The sequence below is a fragment of the Oryctolagus cuniculus genome, chromosome 11, assembly GCF_964237555.1.
Source record: "Oryctolagus cuniculus chromosome 11, mOryCun1.1, whole genome shotgun sequence".
In the NCBI taxonomy this organism is placed as follows: domain Eukaryota; kingdom Metazoa; phylum Chordata; class Mammalia; order Lagomorpha; family Leporidae; genus Oryctolagus; species Oryctolagus cuniculus.
Window position 1 is genome coordinate 29,042,910 of NC_091442.1, and position 17,521 is coordinate 29,060,430.

At 55.7% G+C, this 17,521-nt stretch overlaps 1 protein-coding gene across 17 annotated transcripts in view; it reads right to left on the reverse strand.

Moving 5' to 3' along the window:
- SIGLEC1 (sialic acid binding Ig like lectin 1) overlaps nucleotides 1-17,521 on the reverse strand; it is a 34,950-nt gene that overhangs the window by 9,730 nt on the left and 7,699 nt on the right. For 6 of the 17 annotated variants that reach the window (XR_011379971.1, XM_070052023.1, XM_070052022.1 and 3 more), the window contains exons 2-9: nucleotides 14,852-14,944; nucleotides 6,786-6,934; nucleotides 6,320-6,679; nucleotides 5,738-6,034; nucleotides 4,381-4,647; nucleotides 3,772-4,026; nucleotides 2,661-2,960; nucleotides 1,868-2,125 (exon numbers count right to left, since the gene is read on the reverse strand). Coding sequence is in view for 16 of the 17 variants with exons in the window: in XM_070052023.1 (XP_069908124.1) it covers nucleotides 1,868-2,125; nucleotides 2,661-2,960; nucleotides 3,772-4,026; nucleotides 4,381-4,647; nucleotides 5,738-6,034; nucleotides 6,320-6,679; nucleotides 6,786-6,858 (1,810 nt within the window). In the remaining variant the exon portion in view is untranslated. Of the gene's footprint in view, nucleotides 1-1,867; nucleotides 2,126-2,660; nucleotides 2,961-3,771; nucleotides 4,027-4,380; nucleotides 4,648-5,737; nucleotides 6,035-6,319; nucleotides 6,680-6,785; nucleotides 7,089-12,784; nucleotides 13,678-13,724; nucleotides 13,856-14,851; nucleotides 14,945-15,285; nucleotides 15,305-17,521 lie in introns of those variants that run through there. The other 11 variants (XM_070052021.1, XM_017341749.3, XM_017341751.3 and 8 more) reach the window with 8 other exon arrangements.

Genomic DNA, 17,521 nt, shown 5'->3' on the forward strand with positions numbered 1-17,521 from the left:
GGGCCTTTGGGAAGAGATTTGATTGGATCAGGCAGTTTGAGTGGCACCTCCGTGATCGATTCCTGGTGGCTTTATGAGGTGTGACACATAGACAGACACATGATTGCTCCCTGTGTCTTGCCCTATGAGGCTCTGCACTGCCCTGGGACCCTGCCAGCGGGAACACCATTACCAGGGGATGAACCAGTGCTCCTCCCATTGCCTGATCTTGGACTGTGAACCTCCATATTCGTAACCAAAATAAACCCCTTTCCTTATAAAGTTCAGCTACCTCGGGTATCTCACTGTAATAACAGAGCACTCGCCCCTGTGCAGCCCCGCAGGTCCGCTCCAGTCTGGCTGGGCCCTCAGAACACACTGAACAAAATATATCCCCAACCAGCCGGGCAGGCTGCCCACGCGTGAGGGCAAACGGGCCAGGGTGGGTGGGATCCGGGCCGTGCTCCTTGCACTGAGCTGTGACCTGAGCTACGACCTGCTTCTTCCACACTGCACCCACCACCTACCAGGCTGCCTTCCCCAAGTCCCTGCCTGCGCTCTCTGATCTCCAAACCGGCTCCCGTTGTACCAGACAACAGCTCAATTGATCTCTTTTCAGAGGTTCCTGAGACGGATGGTCAAGAGAGCCAGCAAGGGCAAGCCTGGTTACGACGCCTGCATCCACATCAGGATGCCTGGGCTTCAGTCCTCGCCCTGCTGCCTGTGAGGCACACCCTGGGAGGCAGCAGGTGACAGCTCAAGTCGTTGGGTCCCCGCCCTCCACTGGCAAGGCCTGGATTGAGTTCCCGGCTCCAGGCTTTGGCTGGCCCAGTCCTGGCTGTTGTGGGTATTTGGGGGAGTAAAACAATGGATAGAAGATCTCTCTTTGCCTCTCTGTCTCTTTCACATAAAGTAAAATAAAAATAGAGAAATAAATATTGTTTAAAAAAAGAGAGAGAGGGCCGGCGCCGCGGCTCACTAGGCTAATCCTCCGCCTTGCGGCGCTGGCACACCGGGTTCTAGTCCTGGTCGGGGTGCCGGATTCTGTCCCGGTTGCCCCTCTTCCAGGCCAGCTCTCTGCTGTGGCCAGGGAGTGCAGTGGAGGATGGCCCAAGTGCTTGGGCCCTGCACCCCATGGGAGACCAGGAGAAGCACCTGGCTCCTGCCTTCAGATCAGCGCGGTGCGCCGGCCATTGGAGGGTGAACCAACGGAAAAAGGAAGACCTTTCTCTTTGTCTCTCTCTCTCTCACTGTCCACTCTGCCTGTAAAAAAAAAAAAAAAAAAAAAAAAAAAAAAAGAGAGAGAGAGAGCGAGCGAGCCAAAGGCAAAGCTCCCACATGATCTCTCTCGGGAACCCCTGCAGAGGCAGCTGCTGTCTCGCACCACCAGCACACGGCTCCAGCTCATCCCTGTGCTTCTGTAGAGCCTCTGGAACGGAAGTCCATGATGAACATTACGTAGCCCTCGGCTAAGGTGGAGCGCCCACCTGCGACAGCACGCAGAAGGGGTGGTTGGTCCTGTGCTGAACAGTGTGCCTATGGAGCCCATGAGGGCACAGCCTCTGGGGCGTGGGCACCCCCGTAGGAGCAGGGCAACCAAGGGCCACCAGGAGAACAAAGCTTGGGGGTGGGGCCCACGGTGGATTTGAGGCTAAGAGCGGAGGAGCCCAGAAGGGCTGGGATTGGAGGGTAAGATGCAGAAGATGGGAAGGACCCCAATTGCATTCCACAAATTTCAGCCCTGGGTGGAGAGGCCCAGGCCTGTGACTACCCTCTGGAAGTAGACCCCAGGGCCGGACGGGGACCTAGAGGAGGAGGGGGTGGCCGGTGGGTTCCCGAGGGCTGAGCCTCCCTGCCGCAGGCAGTGGCCGGTGGCAAGGCGACTTACGGAGCACCGTGAGGACAGTGGGCGAGGAGGGGCCGCTGGCGCTGTGGCCGTCCTGGGCCCGGCAGTGGTAGGAGCCGGCGTCGGAGCTGGAGACGGCGGGGAGCAGGAGGCTGCTGCTGGGCCCCTCGCTAAGCAGGGCCCCATTCAGGTACCAGGAGAAGCGGGTGTCGGGCGTAGATGGCAGGCCGCTCCTGCAGCTCAGAGTCACCGCCTGCCCTTCGGCCACCTGGGCTGCCGGGCTGATGAGGAGGCGGGCCGCTGGTGGGAGAGGGAGAAGGGGCTGGGGAGGCTGGGAGGGAAGCCCTCAGGCCTCAAACCTCCCCAGGCAACTGCAGGCAGGTGTGGAGCATCTGCCGTGAACGCCAGTCTGGGTCTGTTAGTCGTGACTGGCACAGCTGAGAAGGACTTCAAGCCCGAGCCCAGGCTCGCATCTAGAACCTGGCTTCATCAACTCGCTGTGCCTACTGTGGCCTCAGAAGGAGGGTCAGGAAGACCCTATTGCTCTCTTTTCCTGCTAACACAGAACCAGCCACCAAAGTTTGATATAAAAACATAAACACAGGCCTATGAAGGGCCCTCCAAGTTCAGCGTGTGGGCCAAAGGAACAACACAGCCCATTCCACATTTCCCTTTTTGCCCTGGCTTCCAGGAAGCTCTGACGTTGGTATGATTGCATAGCCCAGGGCTTTAATGCAACCTCACCAGCTTGCTCAGCTCCTCAGTTCTGAGTCCTCTAGGTCTCCTCCTCAGGCTCCCTCCACTACCCCCTCGGCCCTACCCGGGCCCCTCTCACCATTGGCACGGAAGTGCAGCGTGGAGGTAGAATTTCCCAGGGCGTTGGTGGCCGAGCACTCGTACTCCCCACTGTCGGCCGGCTCCAGGTCTCGGATCTCCAGGTGCAGGGAGTTGGGAGAAGAGGAGACACTGAAGCGGGGGCCAGGGTCGCTCTCCCCAGGGGTGGAAGCCAGGATGAGGCCCCCGTGCGACAGCACCAGGGTGGCCAGGGGCTCACTGACCACAGAGCAGTGGAGGATGCCCACAAGCCCTGTCTGCATCTCCAGGAAGGAAGTCAGCTCTGGGGCGAGGGGCGGGTCTGTGTGGAGACCAGAGACAGATCTGTCACCCTCAGCCAGGGGCTGATCCCCTGTGAGATGAGCCCACGGCCCTTCACCTCGCTGGGGGCAAGCCCAGGAGCTCTGAGTGCCTGCTGAACCAGGCTGGGCCAATCACTCTGCTGTCCCAGCCACTCCTCAGGATGACCCTCCAAGTGGGGATCACGGTCCCCACCTTAGAGGCGAGAGACCTGGTGGTAGACCTGGCTGGGTCACCTTAGCCAGGTGGTCAGAGTGAATAGCATGGGGCAAACTGACCCTGGGCGCCCCCTAGAGGAATGCGTGTCCAGGGCACGGTGCTCAGTCTCCATCTACACACACACACACTCACACACACACACAGGGACGGCCACAGAATGATTGGCCTGTCCTCTTCATGTCTCAGTGCCCAGACAGACGTGGAAACAGCGAGGCTGTCACAGAAGAAAGGGGAATGAAGACGTGACTGAACGCATGCATGAACCTGCTTGGATCCTGGACCCCCAACAAATATGCACTAAAAGATATTACTGGGTTAACTGGTGACATTTTAATATGGACTCCAGAATTAGGTCTAATTTTTTGCGCTGCTCTTGCAACTTTTCATAAACTGCAACTTATTCACAAATGAGACTGCCTTTAAATGAAAGAAAACAGAGGCTCGCGGAGGGCCAAGCCAAGCCTCCCCCAGCCGTGCAGAGCTGGGGCTGGCGGCCCAAGGCCAGCTTGGCTGCAGAGTCTTCATCTAGCTAGAGCGGGGCCTCCATAACCCAAGACACCAGCCCTCCCTAGGAGCTCCCCCCGACCACTCACGGCGGACCACCACGCTGACGGGGCCAGAGCGCTCGCGGCCGTGGGCGTTCTGCACCTCGCAGAAGTAGAAGCCGGTGTCGGCCCTGGTGACCGAGGGCAGCAGAAGCGTGGGAGTGTGGGCATCCTCCAGCAGCACGTGGTTCTTGTACCAGCTGTAGCGGAGCTCGTCGGGGGCCTCTCTGGGTGTGTTGCACACCAGCGTCACCGTCTGCTTCTCCACGATGGGGCCTGCCGGGCTCACCTGGACCTCAGCCACTGCAAGGGCAGCACAGGGCTCCCTGGGGGCTTCCAGGTGACTTGCAGTCCAGAGCCCTCAGAGTTCTGGTAGCAGCCAATCAGCTTTGATCTGTGCACGTTAGACTCCACCCTGCATCCACAGCAGAACCTCCTGGAGTCGCCCTGAACCGCTTTGTCCTGTTCTGCAGGGTCCCCTCGACACGGACCCCATGCTGTCACCCATCTTACAGAGAGGCAGGGCTGGGACTCGCATCCCAGGAGGCACCAGACCATGCCAGCCTTTGGCTGTGCCCCGGCCTAGCTGCTCTCAGCCCCAGTAGCCTGGACCCTTCCCCGTCCTCTGGTCAAGATCCAGGCTCACCCAGGACTCACTGAACACATGGAGGCTGACAGGGGGTGAGACCGAAGAACCCAGGCCATTCCCCGCTTGGCAGGTGTAGATGCCGGCATCGCTCCAGGCCACCTGGGGCAACTGCAGCACGCGACTCCTGGCCTCCAGTTGAGCCCCGTCCTTGGTCCACTGAATGGAGCTCACCTCGGGGTAGCTGCTGTTCACCTGGCAGGTGAGCGTGACCAGATCACCTGGAAGGATGTTCCGCCCCGAGGGGCTGAGCAGGGCCTCCACGCCCCTGGGAGCGTCTGCAAGGCATGATGCGGGGGTTGGGTCAGGTGCACGGGGAGAGACAGGGGCTGGTACATTTCTGCCTGCCTCCCTTTCAAAACTGCACCATGGAAGCCCACCCAGGCAAAAACAAACAAACAAACAAAAACCTCATTCCTACCCCTGACACATCCTGATCCCTCCTTTCTCCACTGAGAGCCTGAAACGTGCGGCTTGGCCTGGCCTCCCCCTGCCTGCCTTCCATGGCTTTGAGCATCAGGACACTGCCCACTGCCGCTGCTCTTCCCATTGAGGGCCAGAGGCACCACGCGGCTTGCGTTAGTGGCATGCAGTCACTGTCCGCAAGAGGCCAGGCCCTCGGGACAAGGTAACCGTTTTGTAAGGAAGGGGCCAACAATACAAGGCACCTCATTCTCTCCACCTTGTTCCGAAGCCTCTCTCTGTGTGTGACGGAGCTCACCAGTTCACAGTTTCAGGCGCTTATTCTGTGCCAGGCTTCCTTCCCTTCCCCTCACCCTGCTTCCCTCCATCCCCCACGTAGGTCTAGGAGACAGGAACGGTGTATCGCTGTCTCCACGACACAGGTGAGGAAGTGGAGACGGTGGAGGCAGGTGACCTGTGGGCGTCTGCCCACCTGTGAGGGAGCTGCAACCTGATGCCTGCGAGTGGCGGTTGTTCCAGAGCAGGCTGCCCCGCTCTACTGAGACGGGACGAGGCACAGCCAATGGCCGCCTGAGCTTTCTCCCTGCTGATGGACTTTGAGCCCTGTGGGGTGCACCCTGATCGCCATGGTCAAGAGTGACTTATGCAGCCTAAGGCAGGAAGCGGGGACACCGCAACTCCCCAGCACCCTTGGAGCGGGCTGAATCCCAGCCACTGGCTGCTGCCTCCCAAAGCTGCCGGGAGCCCCTATTCCCCAACCCCTGTGTCTCCCCCTCTCTTCCCAGCCTGGCCTCAAGAACAGGCCCCTTGGAAGCCTGCAGGAGGTAGGACACCACTGAGCCTGCCCCACCCTGCCGGTGCTGGAGGGCTCTGTCTCTCTGGGCTGCAGGAGGAACTGGTACCCATGTGGTGCACGGTTACGAGGTGTGGCCCCTGCACACTCACACTGCACATGAAGGTGGATCTCTGCCTGTGCCCTGTGGCCGGCCAGCGAGAGCTGGCAACGCAGGCTCCGGCCGTGGTCCTGCCAGGTCAGAGCCGTGTGGAGGGTCTCCAGGTGAATGATGCCAGTGGGCTCGAGCCGCTGGTGGTTGGAAGTGACGGAGCGGGTGTTGTCCTGTCCCTGCCACTGCAGGCTGACTTTCTCCTCCACACACGCGTAGGGCGTGGAGCAGTTGAAGTCCACAGCCATGCCCTCACGCAGCTCTGCGGGGGAGGTGATGGTGGGCGCAATAGGCTCCTCTGAGGACAAAGACAGATATGCTCAGGATTCCCCTTCTGCCACATCTGAGAGCTCCCTCTGGCTGAGGGGAGACCCTGGGCAGGGGGCTGCAAGGGGAAGAAGAGGCTGCTTTCCACCCCCAGCCCAACATGGAAGAATGTTAAGGGAGACCAGGGCTGTGGCTGGGGCCGGGGGCTAGAATTGAGGGTGAGATTGGGCAGGGGGTAGATTTAGGGCAGGGGATGGGTCTGTGAGCAAATGGGGCCAGAAGCAGCCAGGCAGCGGCCAAGCCCCCCACCTCTCACCCGTCACGGAGACCGAGGTGCCTTTGACATCCGACCAGCGGTTGCCCTCGCTGATCTCGAAGCGGAAGTTGTAGGTGCCCGAGTCCTCGGGCTGCAGGTCCCGGAGCAGCAGGTTGCATACCTTGTGCTCCATGTTCCCCAGCAGCTGGGCACGGCCTTGGAAGCGCGCCTCCACCTGCTTGGGGTCCGCGGAGTGGGTCACCACCTGCCGCTTGCCCGCATAGTCGTAGTACCAGATGGCCGTGATGCGGTTGGGCACCTGCACGTCCGCAGGGAAGCTGAAGATGCAGGGGATGAGCAGACAAGACCCCTTCACGCCCTGCACAGTCTCGGGACTGGAGACGCCCCATGAGGTCCGGCCTGCAGGAGTGAAGTGAGAGGCGGGGAGAGGAGGGAGAGCCAGGCCAGGGGGCACCGCAGAGCCCTCTGCTCTGCCCCAGAGCACCACGAGGCCGCTGGAACTTACCTGGCGGGAAGAGCAAGACAAGGAGGAGCAGCTGGAGCAGGAAGCCCATGGTAGGTTCTCTGCTGGTTCTCATGTCCAAGAGGCTGGCTGGGTGCCCAGGGCCTCCTTGGGACAGCTCGGGCTGCTGCAGCTCTCTGTGCCGCCTGCTACTGGCCAAGCCGGAGAGAGGACAGGACTCTTAAGGACCTGCGGGGCCGCCACCAGCAGGGAGCCAGGAGCCCACGTTTCTGGCTCTGACTGAGCCAGGAGCGTCCAGGAAGCTTCTGTGTGCCCCTTTGGCCTCACCCCAAGTTCTGCTTTCCCAGCCCCTCAACCACCCCACCCCAGAGCAGATGAACAGCGGTTTCTCCCTCCTCCCACACTTTCCTGCTCCCCACCCCCACCAAGGCAACAGGAACTGGAGTCCAGAGAGGCCCAGTGGCTTACTCCAGAGTGCCCAATGAGAAGGATGGTTCCTTCCTCGAGATTTGTCTTCCTATCAACAAGCCGACCTGTTACAGGCTATAACGGCGCTGCCTTTGTGAGTCAGTGCCCTGCTCAAAAACCTTCTGTGGCTCCCTATTGCTCATGTGATATAAAAGATCATTGTTTCCTTCTCCCTGAGACTTTCCTGGGGCCAGTCCTCTCTGCCCCAGGGCTCCCTAGCTGCCCACTTCCGTCCCCACCACAGATGACCATTGCCTAGCAAAGCCTCATTCAGTGTTCAAGATAAGGCATGAAGGTGACTTCCAGCCGGACCTTCCCCTCTGGGGTCCCAGTGGCCACCCCAGGGCCATCTCTGTGCTTGCCTTGTCCCTGGCAGCTTGTGAATACCCATTTCTTAGGACCTAGGACAGAGGACGTGTAACCTGCAGTGCAGCAGAGCCCCCCAGGCACTCAGGGGTTCTCTCAGTGGGTGAGGGAGAGTATGGATCTTAGGGGTTCAGAGTAGGGGTGCGGAAGGGATAGAACAGGTCTGGGTGGGATAGGTGGCATTAGGGTCCCACAAATCCTACAAATACGAGTTAAGTGCCTGCAGTATACCATGCACAAGATGGCAGCCATCCTGCCACGCGTGCCAGGTGGAGGAGGGCTCTCTGAGTTGAAATGGGAGAAGTGCCAGAAACACATAGAAATAAAGCTATACAACTCTTAGAAGAAAACATGGGTGAGGATCTTCATGATCTTGGATTAGGCAATGCTTTCTTAGGTATGACATCACAACCACAGGCAATAATTGAAAAAAAAAAAGAGTAAGTTGGGCTTTATGAAAATTACAAAGTGTTTATACATTAAAAGACACTATCCAGAATGGCAGATGCCCTAAATAGCACTCTGGCCTCAGAATCAGCCCTTAAGGCATTTGGATCTGGCTAAAAAGCCTATGAGAGTTTCTCAGGCATGGAAACCCAAGACACTGTGGCAAAAAAATGACTTAAATGAAAGATCTCTGTGAGTGAGATCCCAGTGGAAAGAATGGGCCATTAAAGAAGGAGGTACCTTTCTCTGAAGGGAGGAGAGAACTTCCACTTTGATTATGGCCTTGTCTAAATAGGGTCAGAGTTTGTGAACTCAAGAGGCTTCCATAGCCTTGGCAGCTCATGACAAGAGACTCGGGTGATTACTGATGCCATAAACAAGAGTGTCAATTGTTAAATCAACAACAGGAGTCACTGTGCACTTACTCCCCATGTAGGATCTCTGTCCTTGATGTGTTGTACTATGCAAACTAACAGTAAAACTAGTATTCAAACAGTACTTTATAGTTTGTGTGTCTATGTAGGTGCAAAATGTTGAAATCTTTACTTAGTATAAACTAAGTTGATCTTCTGTATATAAAAATAATTAAAAATGAATCTTAAAAAAAGAGACACTATCCAGAGAGTAAACAAAAGACATCCCTCAGAATAGAAGAAAATATTTACAAATCATGCATCTGATAAGGGATTAATTTCCAGACCACATAAAGAAATCTTAAAACTCACAACAACAAAACAGCCCAATGAAATTCTAGGCAAAGACTTGAGTAGACACATCGCCAAAGGAGATAGACTGATAGCCAGCAAGTCCATGACTAGACACTCAGCATCATTAGCCACAGAGGGTGATGCAAACTAAAACCACAAGGGGAGAGTCTTTGTTCTAGAAGTTGACACAAGTTAGTGTACACACGTGCCATTCTTGAGTAAAGCTTCCTGGGAGGCCAGCCGTGATGTCTCAAGTGAGTGGGTCACAATATCCAGTGCCGGGCCAGGCTGAAGCCAGGAGCCAGGAATTCCATCCAGATCCCCCACAGGGGTGACAGGAAACCAAATACTTGAGCCACCCTCTGTTGCTTCCCGGGTGCATTAGCCAGGAAGCTGGATCAGGAGCAGAGCAGCCATGATTTGAAGTCGCTCTCTGATATGAGATGTTGGTGTCCTGAATGGTGGCTTAATCCACTGCCCCACAGTGCTCACTCCAATAAATAAATTTTAAAAATCAAAAGAAGCTACCGTCACATCCATTAGAATGGCTATTAACAAACAAAAAAATAAGAAACGTGATAAGGACAGGAGAAATTAGAACCCTATGCACTGCTGGTGGGAATGCAAAATGGTACAGAAGCTGTGGGAACAGCCGGGCAGTCCTCCAAAAGTCAGCACGGAATCAGCACAAGGCCCAGCCTCTCCGCTCCTAACTGCGTCCCAGTGCATGGAAAACGGGGACACAGGGACCGCCGCACCCACGTGCCCAGAACGTGACTGGCCAAGGATGAACGGATAAACACATTGTGGTCACCCACACAAGCGAGTATAAATCAGCCACAAGAGAGAACCTTAAAAACACCATGTTGAGGGAAATCCACCAGATGTCAGGGGTAACTCTCGTGTGATTCTCCTGAATCACAAGGTCAAGGGACGGAAAGCAGAACAGAGGGTACGGGGCGGGGGAGGGGGGGAGTCAGTGTTTCCCCAGTGCAGTCTGTTTCCAATGGTGAGAATGTTCTGGAGTTTGTGGTGATGGCTACATACCAATTTGAAGGTACTTACGGCCACTGAATTGTACACTTGAAGACAGTTAAAGCAATCAGTTTTATATGAGGTACATTTTACCACACATATCCCCTCACACCCTCACACACATACGCATACACGCTCACACAGACACCTCACATACACACCCTCTCACACACATACCTTCACATACACATCCTCACACACATACACACCCTCTCACACACACATACACATCCTCACACACACACACACCCTCTCACACACACATATACATACTCTCACACACACACTCACACATACACCCTCACACACATACACACCCTCACACACATACATACACACCCCCTCTCTCACACACACATACACACCTTCACACACACATACACATCCTCACACACATACATACCCTCTCACACACATACCTTCACATACACATCCTCACACACATACACACCCTCTCACACACACATACATACCCCCTCTCTCACACACACATACACACACTCACACATGCACACCCTCATACACACATACACTCACACTCTCACATACGCACACCCTCACATACACAACACCCTCACACATATGCATACCCTCTCACACACACACACACACACCCTCACACACATACACACATGCTCTCACACACATACACACCCTCACACATGCACACCCTCATACACACATACACTCACACTCTCACATACGCACACCCTCACACACACAACACCCTCACACATATGCATACCCTCTCACACACACACACACACACACACACCCTCACACACATACACACATGCTCTCACATTCACACACACAACACCCTCACACACAGGCATACCCTCTCACACACACACACACTCTCACACATGCATACTCACACACACACACGCACTCTCTCACATACACACACCCTCACACACACACTTTGCCAACTTTTCAGTCCTCTCCGGTCCTAGGTGCTGACTCAACAGAGGGAGGGAGGGCCCCGGAGGCCAGAAGTGGGGACAGGAAACCCATGACACTTCCCAGCCCTCAGCCCCCAGCCCCTCTGCCTCACAGGCTGGGCTCAGCTGACTCTGGTGGCTACCAAGGGATACACCTGAGGAGGGGCCCTGGATGGGGCCAAGTGGACCTTAGTCCAGGGCAGATGGTAGACAAGATGTCCTAGCAGGGAGCATCTCAAATGCATGGTCAGGATGGGAAGGACCCTGCTCCTCAGGGCCCCAGACCTCCGGCTGGGCTGCTTCAGGTCTAGCCTCTTGCAGAGGCTCAGCAGCTGGTCCCTAGTTCTTAGGGCAGTCCTAGGCCCACTCCTCTTCCAGGAAGATGTGCCCAAAGCCTCCATACTGGGCCTGTGGCCTGGGCGCATTTGGGGTAGGTGTGGCCCTGGGGCCAGAGCCGCACAGGGTGTCAGGGTCAGCTCCTTGGCAGCCAGGTTCACCAGTAAGATGTGTCTACGTTGTCCCCAGTTCCCCTGCTTCTCCCACTTGGGGATCTGCAAAGGCAATGCTGCACCTGGAGGAGGGACTGGATCTGAACTTGATCCCAGAATGGAGCACGTGGGAGGGCCTTTCCAGAATCCCATCAGTTACACACGTGTAGCCCTAACACCAAAGGGGTCAGTCCCACCAGACCAGCTTATTGGCTCAGCCTGTCCCACCTCAAGGGCCATTCTCAGCTCAGAAGACTGTCCTGGCAAAAGAAAGAGTGGGGACAACCCTGGGAGGGGAGATCCTTGTGCCTGTTTGAAAGCCCGGTGGCCTGGAGGGTTCTCAGCGCCCCCTGGTGGCAAATGGATAATTCTGGATCGCGGGAAAGTGGGTGCTGCCCTGCCAGGGCACGAGAGCTCTCCCACCCTAGGACCACCCCTCCCTCGGGCAACGACCCTTTTGGACAGCATTGACCCCCTAGATGGGAAATTCCTGAGATTCATCCTTGTGTCTCCAAGTCTAAGCACTCTAAAGAGAGTTTAAAACCCCCGCTCCTAGAGTTGGCATGGGTTGTATAGGTTGGGCTGGGGTGGCCTGGTCCATGGTGGGAGTCCATGTTTGCTGCCCAGGTGAGCAAGGGTCCCAGATTGTCTGGGGACAGTGAGCTGGGGCACCAAGTCCCAGAAGCCAGGTCAAGCAGAGGAAGTGGTGGTGGTGGTGGGGAAGCAATTTCCCTGCCACCAGCTGTGGCCGAGAGTAAGTTTCAGTTTCTGTTTCCTAACACCAGGACTCCTCTCCAACTTCCTTACGGGCTGGGTAAGGAGGGCCACGGGCCACGGGTTTGTGGCCAGCTGGAGAGCCCTGGCCTACACACAGGAAGTCAGAGTACAGACGGGTATCTTCAAAATAGCAGGAAGTCCCCGACACAGGCCAAATGTTAATTTTGAATTATGGGATTCATAAGTAATATCCATGGCTTTGACATGAGCAGTAGAAATTTCACATTGCCTTCCTTAAGCTGGCTCCAAAGGGTGCTAGCTGGGGCTCCCATTCCCCCAAGTTGTGTGGGACAGAACGGAGTGGTGGTGGGGGGGGTCCCTGCTGCAGATGGATGAAATAGCAATGAATGAAGCGGAACAGATTAGGGTTAGAGTGAGGGATAGAGTAGAGTGGGCTGGGCTTGGGCTGGATTCAGGGGGATAGTGAGGTTGAGATTTAGGATGGAATTGGATTGACAGCGAGGTCAGAGTGATCGGGCTGGGTGAGGTGAAAGTGGAAGTTGGTGCAAGTGGCAATTAGGATTTGGTGCAGGATGGGCTGGGGAGTGGGTGACAGAGTCAGGATCGGGGTTGGGGTTAGGATGACAGATTGGCTGGACTTAGATGAAGATGATGGTTAGTGGGCTGTGAGATGGGGAGAACTTGGGGTGGAGGTGGGATTTGGGTTACGAGTACAGCTTTGGTGTCTTGGCTCAGGTTGGTTTGGAGCCCAGCATTCACACCCAACTGACTCCATAGCAAGTCACAACTCAGCCCCGCTCCGAATGCCTAGCACCCTCCAGGCCCGGGGTGGGGGGTGGGGGGAGTACCTGCTCCACAGGAGGAAGTAGCTGATGGGCTGGTGCACTGGCAGAGAGAACGGGGAGGAGCGCAGGAGCCCGGAGCAGCTGCACCCAGAGCTCAGCTGCTCCAAGAGAAGAACATGGTCTCAGGGGCCGCTTCCTCTTTTCCCAAAGCCCCAGCTCTACGCCCAGCACAGAGGCTGCTTAGGGAGGCAGCTTCAGGCCTTGTGCAATACCCAGATAGCAAAGCCTCCAGGCAGGGGAAGGCCCCAGGAAGGCCCAGGACTTTGGAACTTGAATCAGCAGAAGTGTGATCTACAGCCACGCTGGAGCCTTCTCACTGTCAAGTGAGAAACAGAGGGGCAAGGAGGACCCCATTCCCCAGCCACGTCCACACGCTCTCCATCTGGCCACTTGGCCTTTGGCGGGAGACTGAGGATGGCTCACTCTTCCTCCCCGACAGCTGGGAAGGAGGCAATGCCCTGGGCATTCCAGGGCCCAGACTGAGGCATTTACCCTTCCAGTCCCTTGTGGCCATCCTTCACCCCCACCCCCGCTGCTGCCTGGATTCTCTGAGAGCTTCCAAGAAGCTGAGCCTAGTTGTGGGGGACCCTGGGGCTCCAACACCCAACACCCCCCAGGCTGGTTTTCTCCCCCTCCCCCACCACTGTCCTATGCTTTCACCCACACCTTGAGGCAGAAAAGGAAAGACCCTACCATAGATGAGTCACTGTTTTAAAACCCTGGAGCCCATTTTCTTGAGGGCCTACTATGTGCCAGGTTCCTGACATACAAATGGGGCACACACTAACTACTCTAAGCGATCCCAGGTACAAGAGACATGTTGGAACTGCACAACTCAGCCTAACTCAGCCACTGCCCACCTGCATGGACAAGGTGCCCAGCCCCGAGGATCAGGCCCCTGGACCTGTGGACAAATCCACAGAAACTGAAACAAGAGTACAACCCGGATTCCGTGCCACTGTGGCCCAAAGCCATGTCTGGTGACATTCCACTTTGAAAGCCTCAGGCCACAGAGAGAGACCAGGTTTCTACCACTCTACTTCTCTTTGTCATTCTTGCTTGGGTCGTTTCCACCTTGGATAAAACACAAAGAGTTCATGCCATTGCTTCCTGCCTCCATAGCTGGTCCTCCCCTCTCTCCTTCTAGGCCTATGGGTTGCTGACATATTGGTGTCAACCCTTCAGTCCACTGTACATACGCATCTTCCTCATGGCTGCATAGTGGTGGAAGCATATCCCACCCTCCGATTTAGGTCTTAACCACGAGGCTGACTGTGGCCAATGGATAGGAGTGGACAAGACATAAATCCTGGGTGGCCTTCCTTCCCGTGTTCCTCCCCTTGCCTTGCCCAGGGTATACTCCAGCTAACCTGCTGGTCCAAAGAGCACGAGATATGTGTGGCGCAGACCTCAAGCCCACCCAGCACCTGCAACAAAGCCTAGAGGAGCCCAGCCACGTTAGCCAGACCTGAGCCAAGGGCGGGCGTTCACTGTTGGGTGCGCTGACAATTCTGTGGTTACTTGTTAACTGCATTAGCAAACTGTTGCAATGCCTAAGTCCCAGAACAACATCCAGCCAACTTGCTTACCTTTCTTTAGGGGAAGGAGAACAGAGACTTATCTACGCCGTCTAGCCATTATTTTTCTCACTTCTCTGAGTCTACAGCAGCCTACATACCTACATTAACATTCCTAGGGAATGTCTCAATAGGTCACGCTGTAATCCATGCCCTTAACCTTCACAAACACTCTGTGAGGTGGGCACCATTGTTCTCATTCCAGATACTGGTAGGGAATTTGTCCAGGGCAAAATTCTTCGATTGCAAAAAAATTTGACTGTAAAAGTACAGAAAACCTCAAGTAACCATGATTTAAACAGAATAGAAGTTTATCTCCCTTCCTCCAAGTGAGTGTTGGCATCCAAGAGAAAGCAATTCCACAGCCATAATGAAAGTAGAGCCCACGGCCCGTGAGAGCAGCAGCCCAGACTGCAGGCGGAGGAAGGGGTAACGCAGGTCACGCCTCCTACTTTAAGATAATGCCTTAAATTGCACATTTCATTCTGCTTACCTCCCACTAGCCACAAGTTCCTCATATGGTCCTAGATGCCGTGGCCACGTAAAGACGGAGGGCTCATCACTCAGGAGCAGGGGAAAGGAAGTCCTAGGAAGATCATAATTCAGTCATTCATTCCTTGCCTCCGACCAGATTCCTTCCCCGGGCCCCTGTCCGCCTCCGAGCCAGTCTCTGCAGAGCCTCCTCCGTCCCGCAGAGGGCGCCAGAGCCCTCTGCTGCCCCGACTTCCAGGCACAGTTGTCCTCTGAGGTGTGGGGAGCTCAGGCCGTGGTAGCCCAAGGGAGACCCCTGGGACGGGACCCGCGCTCCCGCCCGTTTTGGGGCAGCTGGGAGCCGTGTATAGCTCCGTGGTGAAGAGCTTGAGTCCTGCGTTTAGCAAGTCCAGACCTGGCTGTGTGATCCCGGGGGAGTCACTCAACCTCTCTGACCTGGAACCCTCCTGAGAGTTTGTATGAGGGGCCTCCCAGGCCTGCAGTGTCGCGGAAGCTCTGACTGCTGGCCACCCTCCTCCCCGACACAGTCCCGGGTCCGGTGGGACAACCCACTGAAGGGAGGGGCTTTGAGTCCAGAGCCTCTCAGAGATGCCATCCGTCCCTTTTCTTTCCTCCGTGTGCAGGCTGGGGCCAACACTTTCAGGCCCCCGGGTGTGGGGGGCACCATCTGTGCAGAGGGGGTGGAGTTAGGGACATTTAGACCACCACACTGACTTCTGGCTCAAAAGGGCGGCTGGAGAACACAGCTCCACCACTCCTGGTCCCTCCAATACTACTGAGGAAAGGAAATAAACCCACAGGAGGGCCCGGAACAGGGTGGCTGGGGAGAGGTGGAGCTTCAACTGCACGGGGATCAGAGAGAGACAGGGCGGGGCAGAGGCAACCGGAGCCCAAGAGTGACTAGAGACACAGCACCACCGAGGCCAGAGCCGGAGTGCACTGTCTACAGGGAGTCCGGGCAGCCAAAGGGGCTGGCAGCCGGCAGAGGGTCCTCTCCACCCCGACACGTCACTCTCTGGGACGGAGGAAGCACCCCACGAGCACCAACATCCATCAACCCAGCCCTTTGTTCATAAAGATGAATTAGTCATGAGTAGTGAGACTGAAATCATAAACGGCTGGTGCTGCAGCTCACTAGGCTAATCCTCCACCTTGCGGCGCCGGCACACCAGGTTCTAGTCCCGGTCGGGGCACCGGATTCTGTCCCGGTTGCCCCTCTTCCAGGACAGCTCTCTGCTGTGGCCCGGGAGTGCAGTGGAGGATGGCCCAAGTGCTTGGGCCCTGTACCCCATGGGAGACCAGGAGAAGCACCTGGCTCCTGCCATCGGATCAGCGCAGTGCGCCGGCCGCGGCGGCCATTGGAGGGTGAACCAATGGCAAAGGAAGACCTTTCTCTCTGTCTCTCTCTCTCACTGTCCACTCTGCCTGTGAAAGAAAGAAAGAAAGAAAGAAAGAAAGAAAGAAAGAAAGAAAGAAAGAGAGAAAGAAAGAGAAAGAAAGAAAGAAAGAAAGAGAAAGAAAGAAAGAAAGAAAGAAAGAAAGAAAGAAAGAAAGAAAGAAAGAAAGAAAGAAAGAAAGAAAGAAATCATAAACAGAGCAGGACTGAGAAGAGCAAACAGCCCCGCGGTGCTTGCCGTGGGCCGGGCGGTGCTCTGAGGGTTTGACACTCGCTCACTCACTCACCGGCCCCCTGAGATGGGTGCTATCCTCTCTGCTTACAGCGAGCTGGGTCAGAGCCGAGTAAGGTGACTGAGGGTTACACGGCTGTGGAGGGCCAGAGAGATGAGATTTGAACATGGGCAGGTGTTTTCAGAGTTGGGCTCTGCATAACTCAGTTACACTTTCTCTTTAATAAATTAGGAACAAACCAATGGAACCCGGAGAAAACGGGTAATTCAAGGGACAGGAGAGAATCCAGAAAAAGGAAGATTCAAATGCTATTTCATTCATCAACCCAAAAGAGGCAGCTGGGGACGGTGTTGCGGCTAAGCTAACGCTTGTTATGTGGGCATCCCATAATGGAGCATGGGTTCAAGTCCCCGCTGCTCTGATTCTGATCCAGCTTCCAGCTAATGCCCCTGGGAGGCAGCAGGGGATGGCCCAGTGCTTGGGGGCTCAACCACCCATGTGGGAGACCCAGATGGAGTTCTTGGCTCCTGGCTTGCCCTGGTCCCATCCTGGCTGTTGCAGCCCTCTGGGGAGTGAACTATAAATGGAAGAGATTCTCTCTTTCTCCCTGTGCCACTCTGCATTCCCAATAAATAAATGAATAAATCTTAAAAAGAAAAAAAAAGAGGTAACTGAGGGGCCGGCATTGTGGCATAGCAGGTAAAGCTGCCACCTATGACGTTGGCATCTCATATGGGCGCTGGTTCATGTCTCAGCTGCTCCACTTCCAATCCAGCTCCCTGCCAATGGCCTGGGTGGGGCAGCAGAGAATGGACCAAGTGCTTGGGCCCCTGCACCCATGTGGGAGACCCAGATAAAGCTCTTGGCTCCTGACTTCAGCCTGGCCTAACCCTGGCTGTTGCAGCCATCAGGGGAGTGAACTAGTGGATGGAAGATCTTTCTGTCTCTCTTTCTATCTCTCTATCTCTCTCCCTCTCTCTCCCTCTCTTTCTCAACTCTTTCAAATAAATAAATTTTTAAAGAGGAAACTGAAAAAAAGCAA